General features: G+C 40.6%; 1 protein-coding gene across 7 annotated transcripts in view; it reads left to right on the top strand.

Annotated features, from left to right (window-relative positions):
• Nucleotides 1–16,297, top strand: part of LOC133658553 (latent-transforming growth factor beta-binding protein 4) — a 154,281-nt gene extending 137,984 nt beyond the window's left edge. For all 7 annotated transcript variants that reach the window (XM_062060723.1, XM_062060717.1, XM_062060718.1 and 4 more), the window contains 9 exons: nucleotides 1,393–1,464; nucleotides 1,979–2,107; nucleotides 8,250–8,390; nucleotides 8,462–8,614; nucleotides 11,838–11,939; nucleotides 12,025–12,181; nucleotides 12,264–12,502; nucleotides 12,577–12,729; nucleotides 15,477–16,297. In XM_062060723.1, the coding sequence (XP_061916707.1) occupies nucleotides 1,393–1,464; nucleotides 1,979–2,107; nucleotides 8,250–8,390; nucleotides 8,462–8,614; nucleotides 11,838–11,939; nucleotides 12,025–12,181; nucleotides 12,264–12,502; nucleotides 12,577–12,729; nucleotides 15,477–15,619 (1,289 nt within the window). In that variant the 3' untranslated portion in view covers nucleotides 15,620–16,297. The remainder of the gene's footprint in view (nucleotides 1–1,392; nucleotides 1,465–1,978; nucleotides 2,108–8,249; nucleotides 8,391–8,461; nucleotides 8,615–11,837; nucleotides 11,940–12,024; nucleotides 12,182–12,263; nucleotides 12,503–12,576; nucleotides 12,730–15,476) is intronic.
• The last annotated feature ends 217 nt before the right edge of the window (nucleotides 16,298–16,514 follow it).

Raw genomic sequence — 16,514 nt, forward strand, 5'->3', positions numbered from 1 at the left:
AATAATAAAAAAAAGAAAACAAATTTGTATACATATGTAAATGTATTCAGTTATAAACATTCATTCACTTTCTTCTTTCCTTCATGGATCTAAACTTTATCGCTGATGGTAGTTTTTTAAATGTTTTTATTTAATAAGTTGTAGGTGTATTTATTTCAGTATAAAAGTGTAAAAAGTGTTTTGCTTGGGTCATGAAATGATGATAATGGTGTGCCAGGGCATACATACATTTTATATCTAACGCTTAAATCACTGGAGTGTACATCAACTTCAGATATATTCCTCATTTCAAAATGTTTTAGTTTTTTTTATGTTGTTTTTTTGTTTGTTTGTTTTCCGCCCTCTTTTGTCAAACAAAACTATGTTTTTAATGGCAAACACACAAAATATGCAAAATCTTCCACCAAAAATATTTTTCAAAGTGGAATATTTGATGTGAAGTAATCGGAACCTTGGATAGGTCAATACTTCATAATAACATTGATTTTGATTCAATATTATGTTTTGAGCAATGACAGTTTGAAAGAAATTGATTAACGTGGACCCCGACTTAAACAAGTTGAAAAACTTATTCGGGTGTTACCATTTAGTGGTCAATTGTAGGGAATATGTACTGTACTGTGCAATCTACTAATAAAAGTATCTATCAATCAATCCACTCCCTCGCTCTCTCGCTCTCTCTGTCTCTGCCCCTCCCTCACGAATGCTGCTGCGTGCGCACAATTGTTTTGTTTTTAACCCCTTCTTAACCCTGAACGTACATTGAAAATACACGCAACCCTAACTCAAAATGCCGGACATTTGAGGCATTTAAGAAATTCCGCCCTGACAGCTCCGCAAAAGAGGACATGTCCGGGGGAAAGAGGACGCATGGTCAGTCTAGAATATCTCCATGTTAAGAAACTCGGCTTCAGCTTCACCATGATGTCTTGTTAGTAAACACAGACACGCCCCCCTCCCCTCCCCACACCCACACACAGCGCCTCTTCTCTTGTCCCCGTTGTGACACGGGAAGACACTGCAAATCTCCAATAAAACACACTCAGATCTTCTGTTTTTAGCCAATAGTACATAAAAAATAACGTAAAATAACGCAGTAACGCATCATGTACTGAGTTACTGAATATAAAAAATAACGCGTTAGACTACTAGTTACCGCTGAAACTAACGGCGTTAGTCCCAACACTGGTCCTTGGTAGCAGTCATGGCACCTCTCGTTTAGTTGGCCATACCCTTTATACACCACTCTGCTTTGACATTGTCATTACTGCCACAAGTGGTGGAAAAGTGTATTACAACGGAGTACCACTGCAGGGCATTTTTTTTGCGGCCCCAACAATGGTTAAGAAATGCCGCTTTACTGAGTGGTCATGTTTGACGGTTTGTGTGCAGCGGACTTCCTGTCGCTGTGTCCGAGTGGGAGAGGATACGTGTCCACAGGAGCTGGAGCCTTCAGCTACACAGGTGTTCACACACACACACACACACACACACACACACACACACACACACACACACACACACACACACACACACGCACGCACGCACGCACGCACGCACGCACGCACGCACGCACGCACGCACGCACGCACGCACGCACGCACGCACGCACGCACGCACGCACGCACACACACACACACACACACACACACACACACACACACACACACACACACACACACACACACACACACACACACGCACACACACGCACACACACATACACACACACACATACTTCTCCTATACTGCTCACTGCCACTAAGGGGCGTATGTGCATGCTATGATGTCCTGTGGTAGATTAAGCCCTGTTATTACAGTCCTCCTGGACATCTACCAGCATTCCACACTAATCCTGTTAACATCACTCACTCAAGTGTGAACATTTGTGCTCATTTTCCAGAGAAAAGCATCTGTAAACTATTTATCTTTCAAAAGAAATATCACGTTTTCGCCATCAATGTTTACTGTTTGCCAGATGTGGACGAGTGCAAACGCTTCTATCCAGAGGTGTGTAAGAGCGGAGTGTGTGTCAACAACATTCCTGGGTACAACTGCTACTGCTCCAGTGGATTTGTGTACAGCAGCACACTGCTGGAGTGTGTTGGTAAGCTCACACAAACACACACACTTATAATAATTAGGGATGTCCGATAATGGCTTTTTGCCGATATCCGATATTCCGATATTGTCCAACTCTTTAATTACCGATACCGATATCAACCGATACCGATATCAACCGATATATGCAGTCGTGGAATTAACACATTATTATGCCTAATTTGGACAACCAGGTATGGTGAAGATAAGGTACTTTTTAAAAAAAATAATAAAATAAGATAACTAAATTAAAAACATTTTCTTGAATAAAAAAGAAAGTAAAACAATATAAAAACAGTTACATAGAAACTAGTAATTAATGAAAATGAGTAAAATTAACTGTTAAAGGTTAGTACTATTAGTGGACCAGCAGCACGCACAATCATGTGTGCTTACAGACTGTATCCCTTGCAGACTGTATTGATATATATTGATATATAATGTAGGAACCAGAATATTGATAACAGAAAGAAATGGGGGGAGGGAGGTTTTTTGGGTTGGTGCACTAATTGTAAGTGTATCTTGTGTTTTTTATGTTCATTTAATTAAAAAAAACAAAAAAAACACCAAAAAAAACGATACAGATAGTAAAAAAAACGATACCGATAATTTCCGATATTACATTTTAACGCATTTATCGGCCGATAATATCGGCAGGCCGATATTATCGGACATCCCTAATAATAATAATAGATTTTATTTGTAAAAAGCACTTTACATTGAGTAAACAACCTCAAAGTGCTACAGTGTATTAAAAAATAAAAATAAAAAGATAATTTAAAAAAATAAAATAAATAAAAATAAAAACTAGAACAACCAAATAGCTAAAAATAGTATGCATATATATAAAAAAAGGCTTTTTTAAAAAAAGAATGGTTTTTTAAGCCTTTTTTTAAAGCATCCACAGTCTGTGGTGCCCTCAGGTGGTCAGGGAGAGCGTTCCACAAACTGGGAGCGGCGGAGCAAAAAGCCCGGTCTCCCATTGTCCGTAGCTTTGTCCTCTGAGGTTGGAGGAGGTTAGCCTGTCCGGAGCGGAGGTGCCGTGTGGAGGATTTGGGGGTGAGTAGTTCTTTGAGGTAGAGGGGGGCGTTTCCATGGAGGCACTGGTGGGTTAGTAGGGGGACTTTGAATTCAATCCTGAGTGGAACAGGAAGCCAGTGAAGGGATTTGAGAGTTGGTGTGATATGGTCATATTTCCGCATATTGGTCCGACTTCTTTGATTATTGAGGTCTTGTAACGAGATGAAAGAGTGAAGGAAGGTTGAATAACAGTGTCGCTGGCTACTTAAAGTTAGCACACAACAGAACATGTCAGCCTTCATGATTTGTTTATCAAAGTCTGGCCACACCGGAACAAAACAAAAGTAAAACGTCACTGTCATGCAAGTCATGTGACCACAACACACACAATGGTCACATGGCTTGCGTGAAAATACTTTAAAGAGTACACACAGGAAACCCTCGTTTCCGTAGTTGGAATTATTCATTACAAATTGAATATTTTCATAACTACAGCATAAAAAAACCTGTTTACGACCTTCTAAATACATTTTCTTAGCATTATGAGAGCCCTCTAGACATGAAATAACACCCACATAGTCACCTTTACACTCCTGTAATCCAATATAGTAATGCTGAGCCAATCAGTGGCCACGATACTGAACAGAGCACTCTCATTGGTTTGGTCTCATCTGGCGACCAATACCGCTGTATATTTGATATTTCCAGTTCATTTAGACCAGTGGTTCTTAAAGGCCTACTGAAATGATTTTTTTTATTTAAACGGGAATAGCAGATCCATTCTATGTGTCATACTTGATCATTTCGCGATATTGCCATATTTTTTCTGAAAGGATTTAGTAGAGAAAATCGACGATAAAGTTCGCAACTTTTGCTCGCTGATAAAAAAAAGCCTTGCCTGTACCGGAAGTAGCGTGACGTCAGAGGAGGTAATATTCCTCACAATTTTCCTTTGTTTACAATGGAGCGAGAGAGATTCGGACCGAGAAAGTGACGATTACCCCATTAATTTGAGCGAGGATGAAAGATTCGTAGATGAGGAACGTTACAGTGAAGGACTAGAGAGGCAGTGATGGACGTATCTTTTTTCGCTCTGACTGTAACTTAGGTACAAGCTGGCTCATTGGATTCCACACTCTCTCCTTTTTCTATTGTGGATCACGGATTTGTATTTTAAACCACCTCGGATACTATATCCTCTTGAAAATGAGAGTCGAGCACGCGAAATGGACATTTAAAGTGACTTTTATCTCCACGACAATACATCGGTGACACACTTAGCTACTGAGCTAACGTGATAGCATCGTTCTCAAATGAAGATAGAAACAAAAGAAATAAACCCCTGACTGGAAGGATAGACAGAAGATCAACAATACTATTAAACCATGTACATGTAACTACACGGTTAAAAATTCTCAGCCTGGTAAGGCTTAACAATGCTGTTGCTAACGACGCTAAGGCTAATTTAGCAACTTAGCAACCGGACCTCACAGAACTATGATAAAAACATTAGCGCTCCACCTACGCCAGCCAGCCCTCATCTTCCCATCAACAGCCGTGCTCACCTGCGTTCCAGCGATCGACGGCGCGACGAAGGACTTCATCCATGGGTTTGGCGGCAAGCATCGGCTAGGCGTCTGCTAGTCCTTGTTGTGTTGCTGTAAGTATTGTACTTAGCTGCTAATACACCGATCGATCCCACCTACAACGTTCTTCTTTGCAGCCTCCATTGTTCATTAAACAAATTGCAAAAGATTCACCAACACAGATGTCCAGAATACTGTGGAATTTTGTCGAAGAAAACAAGAGGTTTTTGTATCGGGTCCGATGGGGTCCAACCACTTCCGTGGATTTTGTGACGTCACGCGCATAAATCATATCCAAAGGAGTTTTTCAACCGGAAGTGTGGCGGGAATTTTAAAATTGCACTTTATAAGTTAACCCGGCCGTATTGGCATGTGTTTCAATGTTAAGATTTCATCATTGATATATAAACTATCAGACTGCGTGGTCGGTAGTAGTGGCTTTCAGTAGGCCTTTAACCTGGGTTCGATCGAACCCTAGGGGTCGGGCTCAGGGGTTCGGCGGAGGTCAAGACACACCCGACTCATCGTGTAAATAAAAACTTCTCCCTATCGGCGTATTACGGATACGGCAACAGCAGAAGTCACACTGATTTGCAGGTGTGTAATTTGTTGTGAGTTTATGCACTGTGTTGGTTTTGTTCTTTGAACAAGGTGATGTTCATGCACGGTTCATTTTGTGCACCAGTAAAAAAACATGGTAACACTTTAGTATGGAGAACATATTCACCCTTAATTAGTTGCTTATTAACATGCAAATAAGTAACATATTGGCTCTTAACTAGTCATTATTAAGTACTTATTAATGCTTTATTAGGCATGGCCTTATTATAAGCCTCCTCTAACCCTGACCCTAACCCTCTAACCCTAACCCTAACCAAATAACTCTAAATTAAGTCTTTGTTACTTAGAATATGTTCCCGTAGTGTCCAAAAAACTCTAAATTAAGTCTTTGTTACTTAGAATATGTTCCCCATACCAAAAACATATTACTTTGTCTTGAATTTGAAAAAAAAACATTTTATTTTTCACTAAAGAAGGGTTCGGTGAATGCGCATATGAAACTGGTGGGGTTCGGTACCTCCAACAAGGTTAAGAAGCAGTGATTTAGACATTGTTATGCTTGAAAATGCTTGTTGTCGGCCAAAAATACATAAATTATGTTTGAAAATAAAATAAAAATCTGTGATAAAATGAAGCCGCAAACTACAAAGCGGAATATGGCTAAAAATAGGTTATTGACTTAGGGGTTTGAGGTGAGGAGTGTACTGTATGTTTGTTGGGATCGGTACCAAAATGTATTTCGATACTTTTCAAAATAAAGGGCACCACAAAATTTTTTATTATTGGCTTTATTTTAACAGAAAATCTTAGGATACATTAAACATGTTTCTTATTGCAATCAAAGAAGAATTCTGTCATTGAATAAGATTAATATACTAGACAGGGCAGCACGGTGGAACAGGGGTTAGTGCGCCTGCCTCACAATACGAAGGTCCTGGGTTCGATCCTGCGCTCGGGATGGGTTCCCCTCTGGGTACTCCGGCTTCCTCCCACCGCCAAAGACATGCACCTGGGGATAGGTTGATTGGCAACACTAAATGGTCCCTACTGTGTGAATGTGAGTGTGAATGTTTATCTGTGTTGGCCCTGTGATGAGCTGGCGACTTGTCCAGGGTGTACCCCGCCTTCCGCCCGAATGCAGCTGAGATAGGCTCCAGAACCCCCGCGACCCTGAATGGGACAAGCGGTAGAAAATGGATGGATGGATGGAACTTGTCTTTTAGTAGTAAGTAAGCAAGCAAACAAAGGTTCCTAATTGTCTGCTGATGCATGCAGTAACATATTGTGTCATTTCTCATTATATTATTCTGTCAAAATGATGATGTATGATAATCTACTTGTTCATTTGCTGTTAATATCTGCTTAGTTTCTGTTTTAACATGTTCTATCTACACTTCTGTTAAAATGTAATAATCACTTGTTCTTCTGTTGTTTGATACTTTACATAAGTTTGGGGTGATACTGCAAATTTGGGTATGGATCCGATACCAAGTAGTTACAGGACCATGCACCGGTCATAATTAAAGTTCTCCTGTGTCCAGGAATGTATTTCCTAAATTTATAAACAAAACAAAACAAATATTTGGTGATGTAATCATTGTAGTATCGAATAGATACGGCTCTTGTACTTTGTGTCGTTGCAGTTGATATTTGTATAAGTTCACCCATTTGTTTACATTGAGGAGCGCAAGCTTTAATATCGTTATTATTATTATTGTATCCTCCTCCGGAGTGTAGTGAAGCATGTTTCGCTATTCCTCGTCCTGCAGCGTAAAAAAAAACCCATGAAATTCCCTCGCACATGTAATCGTCCAGCGGGGGTGGTGATGTTTGTGAGAGTTTTCCACAACTATGTCATGAAATCACCTGCCGCTAACACACACTCACACACCCCGCGTGTCAACAAACTGTGACTTTGTACAGTTGTTGTTGTCTGTCGTGTCCACAAGAAGTTCCACATAAGTGGGGGAAAAGTGACATCATGGTCACTGTGGTTGGACTGGCATTTAAAAAAAATATTATTCTGTAACAATTAGGGATAACGCCATACCAATTTTTCATGGTACTAGAATAAAAACCTTATTTCCTCCTTTTTTCAGTTTTCGATTTTCTTTATCACAGGTTATACTAAAAGCTCATCGTGTTATATATTAATACTTATATTTATTATACTTATTTATAGAGATGTCCTATCGGCCTGCCGATATTATCAGCCGATAAATGCTTTAAAATGTAATATCGGAAATTATCGGTATCGTTTTTTTTTTATTATCGGTATCGTTTTTTTTAATTATCGGTATCGTTTTTTTAATTTTTATTAAATCAACATAAAAAACACAAGATGCACTTACAATTAGTGCACCAACCCAAAAAAACTCCCTCTCCCATTTACACTCATTCACACAAAAGGGTTGTTTGTTTTTGTTATTAATATTCTGGTTCCTACATTATATATCAATATATATCAATACAGTCTGCAAGGGATACAGTCCGTAAGCACACATGATTGTGCGTGCTGCTGGTCCACTAATAGTACTAACCTTTACCAGTTAATTTGACTCATTTTCATTAATTACTAGTTTCTATGTAACTGTTTTTATATTGTTTTACTTTCTTTTTTATTCAAGAAAATGTTTATAATTTATTTATCTTATTTTATTTTATTGATTTAAAAAAAATGGACCTTATCTTCACCATACCTGGTTGTCCAAATTAGGCATAATAATGTGTTAATTCCACGACTGTAAATATCGGTATCGGTTGATATCGGTATCTGTAATTAAAGAGTTGGACAATATCGGAATATCGGATATCGGCAAAAAGCCATTATCGGACATCCCTACTTATTTACAATAAGTGATAATCTTGTATTATTACTCAATATTATTGTGATATTGTATTTATTATATATTTGTTTCCTGAGTTTTTTTATCCAGAAATTTCAGAATACGTGTGAAAGTGAAAGTATGTTTGTGTCTTCAGACCTGGACGAGTGTGAGCAGGAGACGTGTTTTGGAGGCCAGTGTGTCAACACAATCGGTTCGTATTACTGCAGCTGTCCGCCGCCTCTGGTGCTCGACGACACCCAGCGCAACTGTGTCAACTCGTCTCACCTCAACCTGGGTGAGCCGCCTTCAAGGACCAATGCAGGCCGTGAATATCCACGAGGGACACTGACTTCATTTGTGCTGCAGATGAGAACCTGTCAGTGTGCTGGCAGACCGTCAGTGCCGACTTCATGTGTCAGAGTCCCCTCTTGGGGGCGCAGGTCACCTTCACGGACTGCTGCTGTCTGTATGGCGACGGCTGGGGCATGGAGTGTGCCCTCTGCCCTGCCACCGACTCTGGTGAGACAACGCCACACACACTTCACATCCATACATGTTTTCTAGATCGCATACTTGCCAACCCTCCCGTCCGTGCGGACCTGAGTGAGGACAGCCTGTCGTCACGTCCGCTTGGCCAACCAAAAAATAACCACAGAACACTATACCGTATAGTGTTCTGTGGTTATTTTTTTCGTTGGCCAACGGTTTACGTTGTGTTGCGCACCCTGACGGCAAGTGTGGGAGTCGGTTCTGAAGTATGAAGTAAAGAGACGTAACTTCGTCACCTCGCCTGGTTATTGACACCAACCCAGAATATTACACTGCCCATATCTATGCTCCTTCAAAGGCTGTGCTACTGGCTGCAAAGCATTGCACTTTCAAATACAACAATAAGTAGAGTGTTATGTGTGTATATGTGTAAATAAATGAACACTGAAATTCAAGTATTTATTTTATTTATATGTATATATATATAATAAAATACATATATATATATATATATATATATATATATATATATATATATATATATATATATATATATATAGCTAGAATTCACAAGTAATTATTTTTATTTATATATATATATACCGTATAAGAAATACTTACACTACCGTTCAAAAGTTTGGGGTCACATTGAAATGTTCTTATTTTTGAAGGAAAAGCACTGTACTTTTTAATGAAGATAACTTTAAACTAGTCTTAACTTTAAAGAAATACACTCTATACATTGCTAATGTGGTAAATGACTATTCTAGCTGCAAATGTCTGGTTTTTGGTGCAATATCTACATAGGTGTATAGAGGCCCATTTCCAGCAACTATCACTCCAGTGTTCTAATGGTACAATGTGTTTGCTCATTGGCTCAGAAGGCTAATTGATGATTAGAAAACCCTTGTGCAATCATGTTCACACATCTGAAAACAGTTTAGCTCGTTACAGAAGCTACAAAACTGACCTTCCTTTGAGCAGATTGAGTTTCTGGAGCATCACATTTGTGGGGTCAATTAAACGCTCAAAATGGCCAGAAAAAGAGAACTTTCATCTGAAACTCGACAGTCTATTCTTGTTCTTAGAAATGAAGGCTATTCCACAAAATTGTTTGGGTGACCCCAAACTTTTGAACGGTAGTGTATACATATATATATATATATATATATATATAAAATTGTTTGGGTGACCCCAAACTTTTGAACGGTAGTGTATACATATATATATATATATATATATATATATATATATATATATACCGTATAAGAAATACTTAAATTTCAGTGAATTCTAGCTATACATATACTACTCCCCCCTTAACCCCGGCCCCACCCACCCCGACCCCGCCTACCTCAAACACCCCCCCCCCCCCCCCTCCCCTCAAATCTCCCGAATTTGGAGGTCTCAAGGTTGGCAAGTATGCTAGATCGTCAAACTTTTTTCACCGAGTACCACCTCAGAAAACACTTGGCTCTCCATGTACCACCATAATGACCAACATTCAAATACAGTAGCGTAGTAGGCCTAAATATCCATTAAAAACAAGGCATCGCTTTGATTTAAGAGGTATATTTAAGATGTATTATATATATATTTGATATACTCTTTGAACAGTAACACTGTTAGAATATTTAATTACCGTATTTTCTGGACTATAGAGCAGTGTTTTTCAACCACTGTGCCGCGGCACACTGGTGTACCGTGAGATACAGTCTGGTGTGCCGTGGGAGATTATGTAATTTCACCTAATTGGGTTAAAAATATTTTTTGCAAACCAGTAATTATAATCCGCAAATGTACCATTGTTGAGTGTCGGTGCTGTCTAGAGCTCGGCAGAGTAACCATGTAATACTCTTCCATATCAGTAGGTGGCAGCAGGTAGCTAATTGCTTTGTAGATGTCGGGAACATGGTTTGTCGTGATCAAAATATGCAGACAGTGGGAGCCAGTGTGCAGGTAAAAAGGTATCTAATGCTTAAACCAAAAAAAAAACAGAAGGCAAGTGCCGCTAAGAAAAGGCATTGAAGCTTAGGGATGGCTATGAAAAACGAAGCTAAAACTGAACTGGTTGCAAAGTAAACAAAAACGGAATGCTGGACGACAGCAAAGACTTACAGCGTGTGGACATGACATGACAATCAACAACAAATAGGAGCACAGGACAAGAACTAAAACACTACACAGGAAAACAGCAAAAAACTCCAAATAAGTCACGGCGTGATGTGACAGTTCACTTACTTTGAGACAAGAGCTATAGTGATGCATGCTTGGTTATGGTTTGAATTCATATCCAACAATTGCGAGAGCAACTTTTTATTGTCAATATCGGCTGCTGAGTTTAATTTTTTAATGTTTTCTGCTGGTGGTGTGCCTCGAGATTTTCTCAATGAAAAAAATGTCCCTTGGCTCAGAAAAGGTTGAAAAACACTGCTTTGGGGCGCACCAGGATATAAGATGCACCCACCAAATTTTAGAAGAAAATGTTTTCCCCCTAATATTGGCTGCACCGGACTATAAGCTGCAGATATACTGTATAGGTTGTGAAATTAGTTTTTACACAGTAATACTGTACCGTATTTTTCGGACTATAAGTCGCAGTTTTTTTCATAGTTTGGCCGGGGGTGCGACTCATACTCAGGAACGACTTATGTGTGAAATTATTAACACATTAGCGTAAAATATCAAATAATATTATTTAGCTCATTCACGTAAGAGACTAGACGTATAAGATTTCATGGGATTTAGCGATTAGGAGTGACAGATTGTTTGATAAACGTATATCATGTTTTATATGTTATAGTTATTTGAATGACTCTTACCATAATATGTTACGTTAACATACCAGGCACGTTCTCAGTTGGTTATTTATGCGTCATATAACGTACACTTATTCAGCCTGTTGTTCACTATTCTTTATTTATTTTAAATTGCCTTTCAAATGTCTATTCTTGGTGTTGGCTTTTATCAAATAAATTTCCCCCAAAAATGTGACTTATACTCCAGTGCGACTTATATATGTTTTTTCCCTTCTTTATTATGCATTTTTGGCCGGTGCGACTTATACTCCGGAGCGATTTATACGGCCAAAGTATGAAAAAAACTGCGACTTATAGTCCGAAAAATACGGTATATGTTTGACTGCAAAAAAAACCAAACTTTTGTCTTCTTGTCTCTCATAATGATTGTGAACGATAGGCAACATTCCAAAAAAAAAGTGCAGTCCCCTTTTAAAGTGGTGGTGTGTCCACAGATGACTTTGCCAGCCTGTGCAGCTCGTTTGCTCCTCCCGTGTTTCCCGAACCTTTCCCGGACTCGACTGGACCAGAGACACCCGAACGAGGAAGAGTGGGAGGTAAGAATTATTTTTGTTATTTTCATTTCTAGAATTCTCAAAGTCGTCGTCTGATCTCCTTTTTATCCTTTCTGCTCCCGCTTAGCTCCCCTGTTCTTCCCTCCCTTCAGTAGCGACACTTTCCCCCCCAGCACGGACTACGGTGGTCCCGAGGACTATGAGGATTACTCCCCAGGAGGGGGTGGCCGGCCTCGGGCCAGCCTCAGCCTGCCTGGTGCCGTTTACCGAGGAGAGCCCTTTGAGTGAGGGGGACTACTTTCTGAGGCGTATGAATACCCAGCAGACGTTGCATTGACACGTATGTTCTATGTTGATGTGCGGCAGTGGTTACTACACCGACCCCGGTGGATCGCCGTTCAGGCCTTCGGACCCCCAGATGGAGCGGGCCTTCGGGGCTGGGCCGCCACCACCCCCGCCCCGGCCTGGCACTCCTCCTCTGGGCCTGGCTCCTCGACCAGGAGCCTACGAGGAGGAAGAGGAGGACTCTTGGGGGCCGGGCCCGCCGTTCCCCCCCTTCGGTGACAGGAGCAGAGGGGGCGGGGCCCTGAGAAGGGTGTATGAGAGTGAGTTTGGTGGGAGAAATAACGGACCAGCAAAGCATGGCGGCCGCAACGGCATCACTTCCTGTGCTCCTCAGGGCGTTACGACTCCTACGCCGGACTGAGCGCGGCGGAGGATTGTGGATTCCTCCACGACTGCCAGAACGGCAGCTGCATCCGCGTGGACGAGGGCTACACCTGCGACTGTTACCACGGTTACCAGCTGGACATGACCACCATGACGTGCACAGGTGCGACACGGCCGCTTCCTCTTTTAGCTCCGAGCATATTTGCCAACACTCCCGATTTTTCCGGGAGACTCCCGAATTTCAGTGCCCCTCCCGAAAATCTCCCGGGGCAACCATTTTTACGAATTTCTCCCGGTTTTCACCGGGACAACAATATTGAGGGCGTGCCGTGATGGCACTGCCTTTAGCGTCCTCTACAACCTTTCGTCGCGCCCGCTTTTTCTCCATACAAACAGCGTGCCTGTGCCGTTAGGGGTGCATGTCTGATGCAAGGGCTGTTTAACACGTCACGACTCTGGAGACCGATGAGCGTTGTCAGCAGGTTTATTGACATTCAAAAGACAAACAATACAGTCAATATATACATATGTTATGCAAATGTATTCATATATACAGGACTGTCTCAGAAAATTAGAATATTGTGATAAAGTTCTTTATTTTCTGTAATGCAATTAAAAAAACAAGAATGTCATACATTCTGGATTCATTACACATCAACTGAAATATTGCAAGCCTTTTATTATTTTAATATTGCTGATTATGGCATACAGCTTAAGAAAACTCAAAAATCCTATCTCAAAAAATTTGAATATTTCCTCAGACTAAGTAAAAAAAAAAGATTTATAACAGCAAAACAAAATGTCAATTAATGCGCTCAGTACTTGGTTGGGAATCCTTTTGCACGGATTACTGCCATCAATGCGGCGTGGCATGGAGGCAATCAGCCTGTGGCATTGCTGAGGTGTTATGGATGCCCAGGATGCTTCAATAGCGGCCTTTAGCTCATTTGCATTATTGGGTCTGGTGTCTTTCAGCTTCTTCTTCACAATACCCCACAAATTCTCCATGGGGTTCAGGTCAGGGGAGTTGTCAGGCCAATCGAGGACAGTAATGCCATGGTCAGTACACCAGTTATTGGTGGTTTTGGCACTGTGGGCAGGTGCCAGATCAGGCTGGAAAATGAAATCATCATTTCCATAGAGCTTTTCAACAGATGGAAGCATGTAGTGCTCTAAAATCTCTAGAAGCGTCTGACTTGGGCTATGGAAAAGAAGCACTGGACAGTTGCAGAGTGGTCCAGAGTCCTGTTTTCAGACAAAAGCAAGTTTTGTATTTCATTTGGAAGTCAAGGCGCGAGAGTCTGGAGGAAGGCTGGAGAGGAGCAAAATCCAAGTTGCTTGAAATCCAGTGTTAAGTTCCCACAGTCAGCAATGGTTTGGGGAGCCATGTCAGCTGCTGGTGTTGGTCCACTGTGTTTCATCAAGTCCAGAGTCAATGCAGCTGTGTACCAAGAGATTTTAGAGCACTACATGCTTCCATCTGTTGAAAAGCTCTATGGAGATGATGATTTCATTTTCCAGCATGATCCAGCAGTGCCAAAACCACCAGTAACTGGTGTACTGACCATGGCATTACTGTCCTCGATTGGCCTGCCAACTCCCCTGACCTGAACCCCATAGAGAATTTGTGGGGTATTGTGAAGAAGAAGCTGAAAGACACCAGACCCAATAATGCAAATGAGCTAAAGGCCGCTATTGAAGCATCCTGGGCATCCATAACACCTCAGCAATGCCACAGGCTGATTGCCTCCATGCCACGCCGCATTGGTGCAGTAATCCGTGCAAAAGGATTCCCAACCAAGTACTGAGCGCATTAATTGACATTTTCAAATGTTTGATTTTGTTTTGCTGTTATAAATCTTTTTTTTTACTTGGTCTGAGGAAATATTCGAATATTTTGAGATAGGATTTTTGAGTTTTCTTAAGCTGTATGCCATAACCAGCAATATTAAAATAATAAAAGGCTTGCGATATTTCAGTTGATGTGTAATGAATCCAGAATGTATGATATTTTTGTTTTTTTAATTGCTTTACAGAAAATAAAGAACTTTATCACAATATTCTACAGTCCTGTATGCTGTAATGCTACCTTACAAGGCAATGAGAAGGTAAACAAAAGTGAATTTGTACTACGACGCCATCTTAGATGACATCGCAAATTATCGCTAATGAGCATGACAAAGATCTCATTTTACATCACAAAACGTAAATTTAGCTCGAAATATTTTAGACAAAAACCGAGTTTCAAAGTTCAACTTATGATACATACCGGCGATGCAACCTTAAACAAAAGATATATGCAGTATTTCTTCGAAAAGAACCACCATAAAGTACGTGCTGGCACCGTAGATTTCTCTGCTTGGCTTATGCAACTTCCGGCCAATAAAGTTTGATTCAAAGTACACACTTCTCAAAGATGTAGTAACTGCCCTGACCACATGATGGCGACAAATACACATGTAATAATGTTAGTTAAATAACAAGCAATAAGCACAACACACTTCAACGACAAGAGTTTACAACCTCTAGTTGTAACAGAACATATTGTATGCGGCTTGTACAGACACACACAAGTGAATGCAAGGCATACTTCGTCAACAGCCATACAGGTCACACTGAGGGTGGCCTTATAAACAACTTTAACACTGTTACAAATATGCGCCACACTGTGAACCCACACCAAACAAGAATGACAAACACATTTCGGGAGAACATCCGCATTGTACACACAACAGAACAAATACCCAGAATCCCTTGCAGTCCTAACTCTTCCGGGCAACAATATACACCCCCGCTACCACCAAACCCCGCCCCCCACACCTCAGCCCCCCCACACCCCCCATATCCCGAATTCGGAGGTCTCAAGGTTGGCAAGTATGACTCAGAGTCACCTCGCTGTTTTGTTCGCAGACGTCAACGAGTGCGAGGACGGCGTGGACGTGGACTTCCCGTGCGTGAACTCACGCTGCGTCAACACGGACGGCTCTTTCCGCTGCGTGTGTCGGAGAGGCTACGTCATGTCCCGCAGGCCCAACCACTGTGTGGCTGCCTAGACTGCTCCATAGCGGTCTGGATATGAAGACCTGTATTATTCACTTCCAACTAAACATGGCCATTAGCATTGGTGTTAGCTTGAAGCTAGCTACGATTAGCTTCTACAAAGTCGGTCAAACGGCGAAACAATGAAACAATTCCCGTTCTCCATCAAGCAGTGATTGATATTAAAGCCCTCCTAAAGTCTTCAGATGTTAAAACAAACATCTAACAGCCCCAACAAGCATTTGAAGTGCCTAGCTAAAAGCTACATTCGTAGTTAGCCATTAGCTTACTGATAAGCATGCTAGGAACTGAAATGTTAGGAAATCTTTTTTTTTTAAAAGCCTCAACTTAATTTTTAATATTTAATTGTGTCCCCTTGAATATGTTGTAACTACATCCGACAAAACCCCAAACTTGATTTAACCTCTTAAGGCCCAAGCTGTTTGTTTACATGATATTTTTATTTCTCTTTGCTATTTGGACTTATTGGACCCTAATTAGAATAAAAACTAAAAATCATTTTATATGATGTACTTAGTCCATAAGTACACAAACGTGTACTTCATGTGTAGTGACATGCTCATTTTAATTTTTACACTTTTTTTTCCCAAATTCCATTATACAAACCCCGTTTCCATATAAGTTGGGAAATTGTGTTGGATGTAAATATAAACGGAATACAATGATTTGCAAATCATTTTCAACCCATATTCAGTTGAATATGCTACAAAGACAACATATTTGATGTTCAAACTGATAAACTTTTTTTTTTTTTGCAAATAATCTTCAACTTTAGAATTTGATGCCAGCAACACGTGACAAAGAAGTTGGGAAAGGTGGCAATAAATACTGATAAAGTTGAGGAATGCTCATCCAACACTTATTTGGAACATCCCACAGGTGAACAGG

The sequence above is a fragment of the Entelurus aequoreus genome, linkage group LG10 (assembly GCF_033978785.1).
Source record: "Entelurus aequoreus isolate RoL-2023_Sb linkage group LG10, RoL_Eaeq_v1.1, whole genome shotgun sequence".
Classification (NCBI taxonomy): domain Eukaryota; kingdom Metazoa; phylum Chordata; class Actinopteri; order Syngnathiformes; family Syngnathidae; genus Entelurus; species Entelurus aequoreus.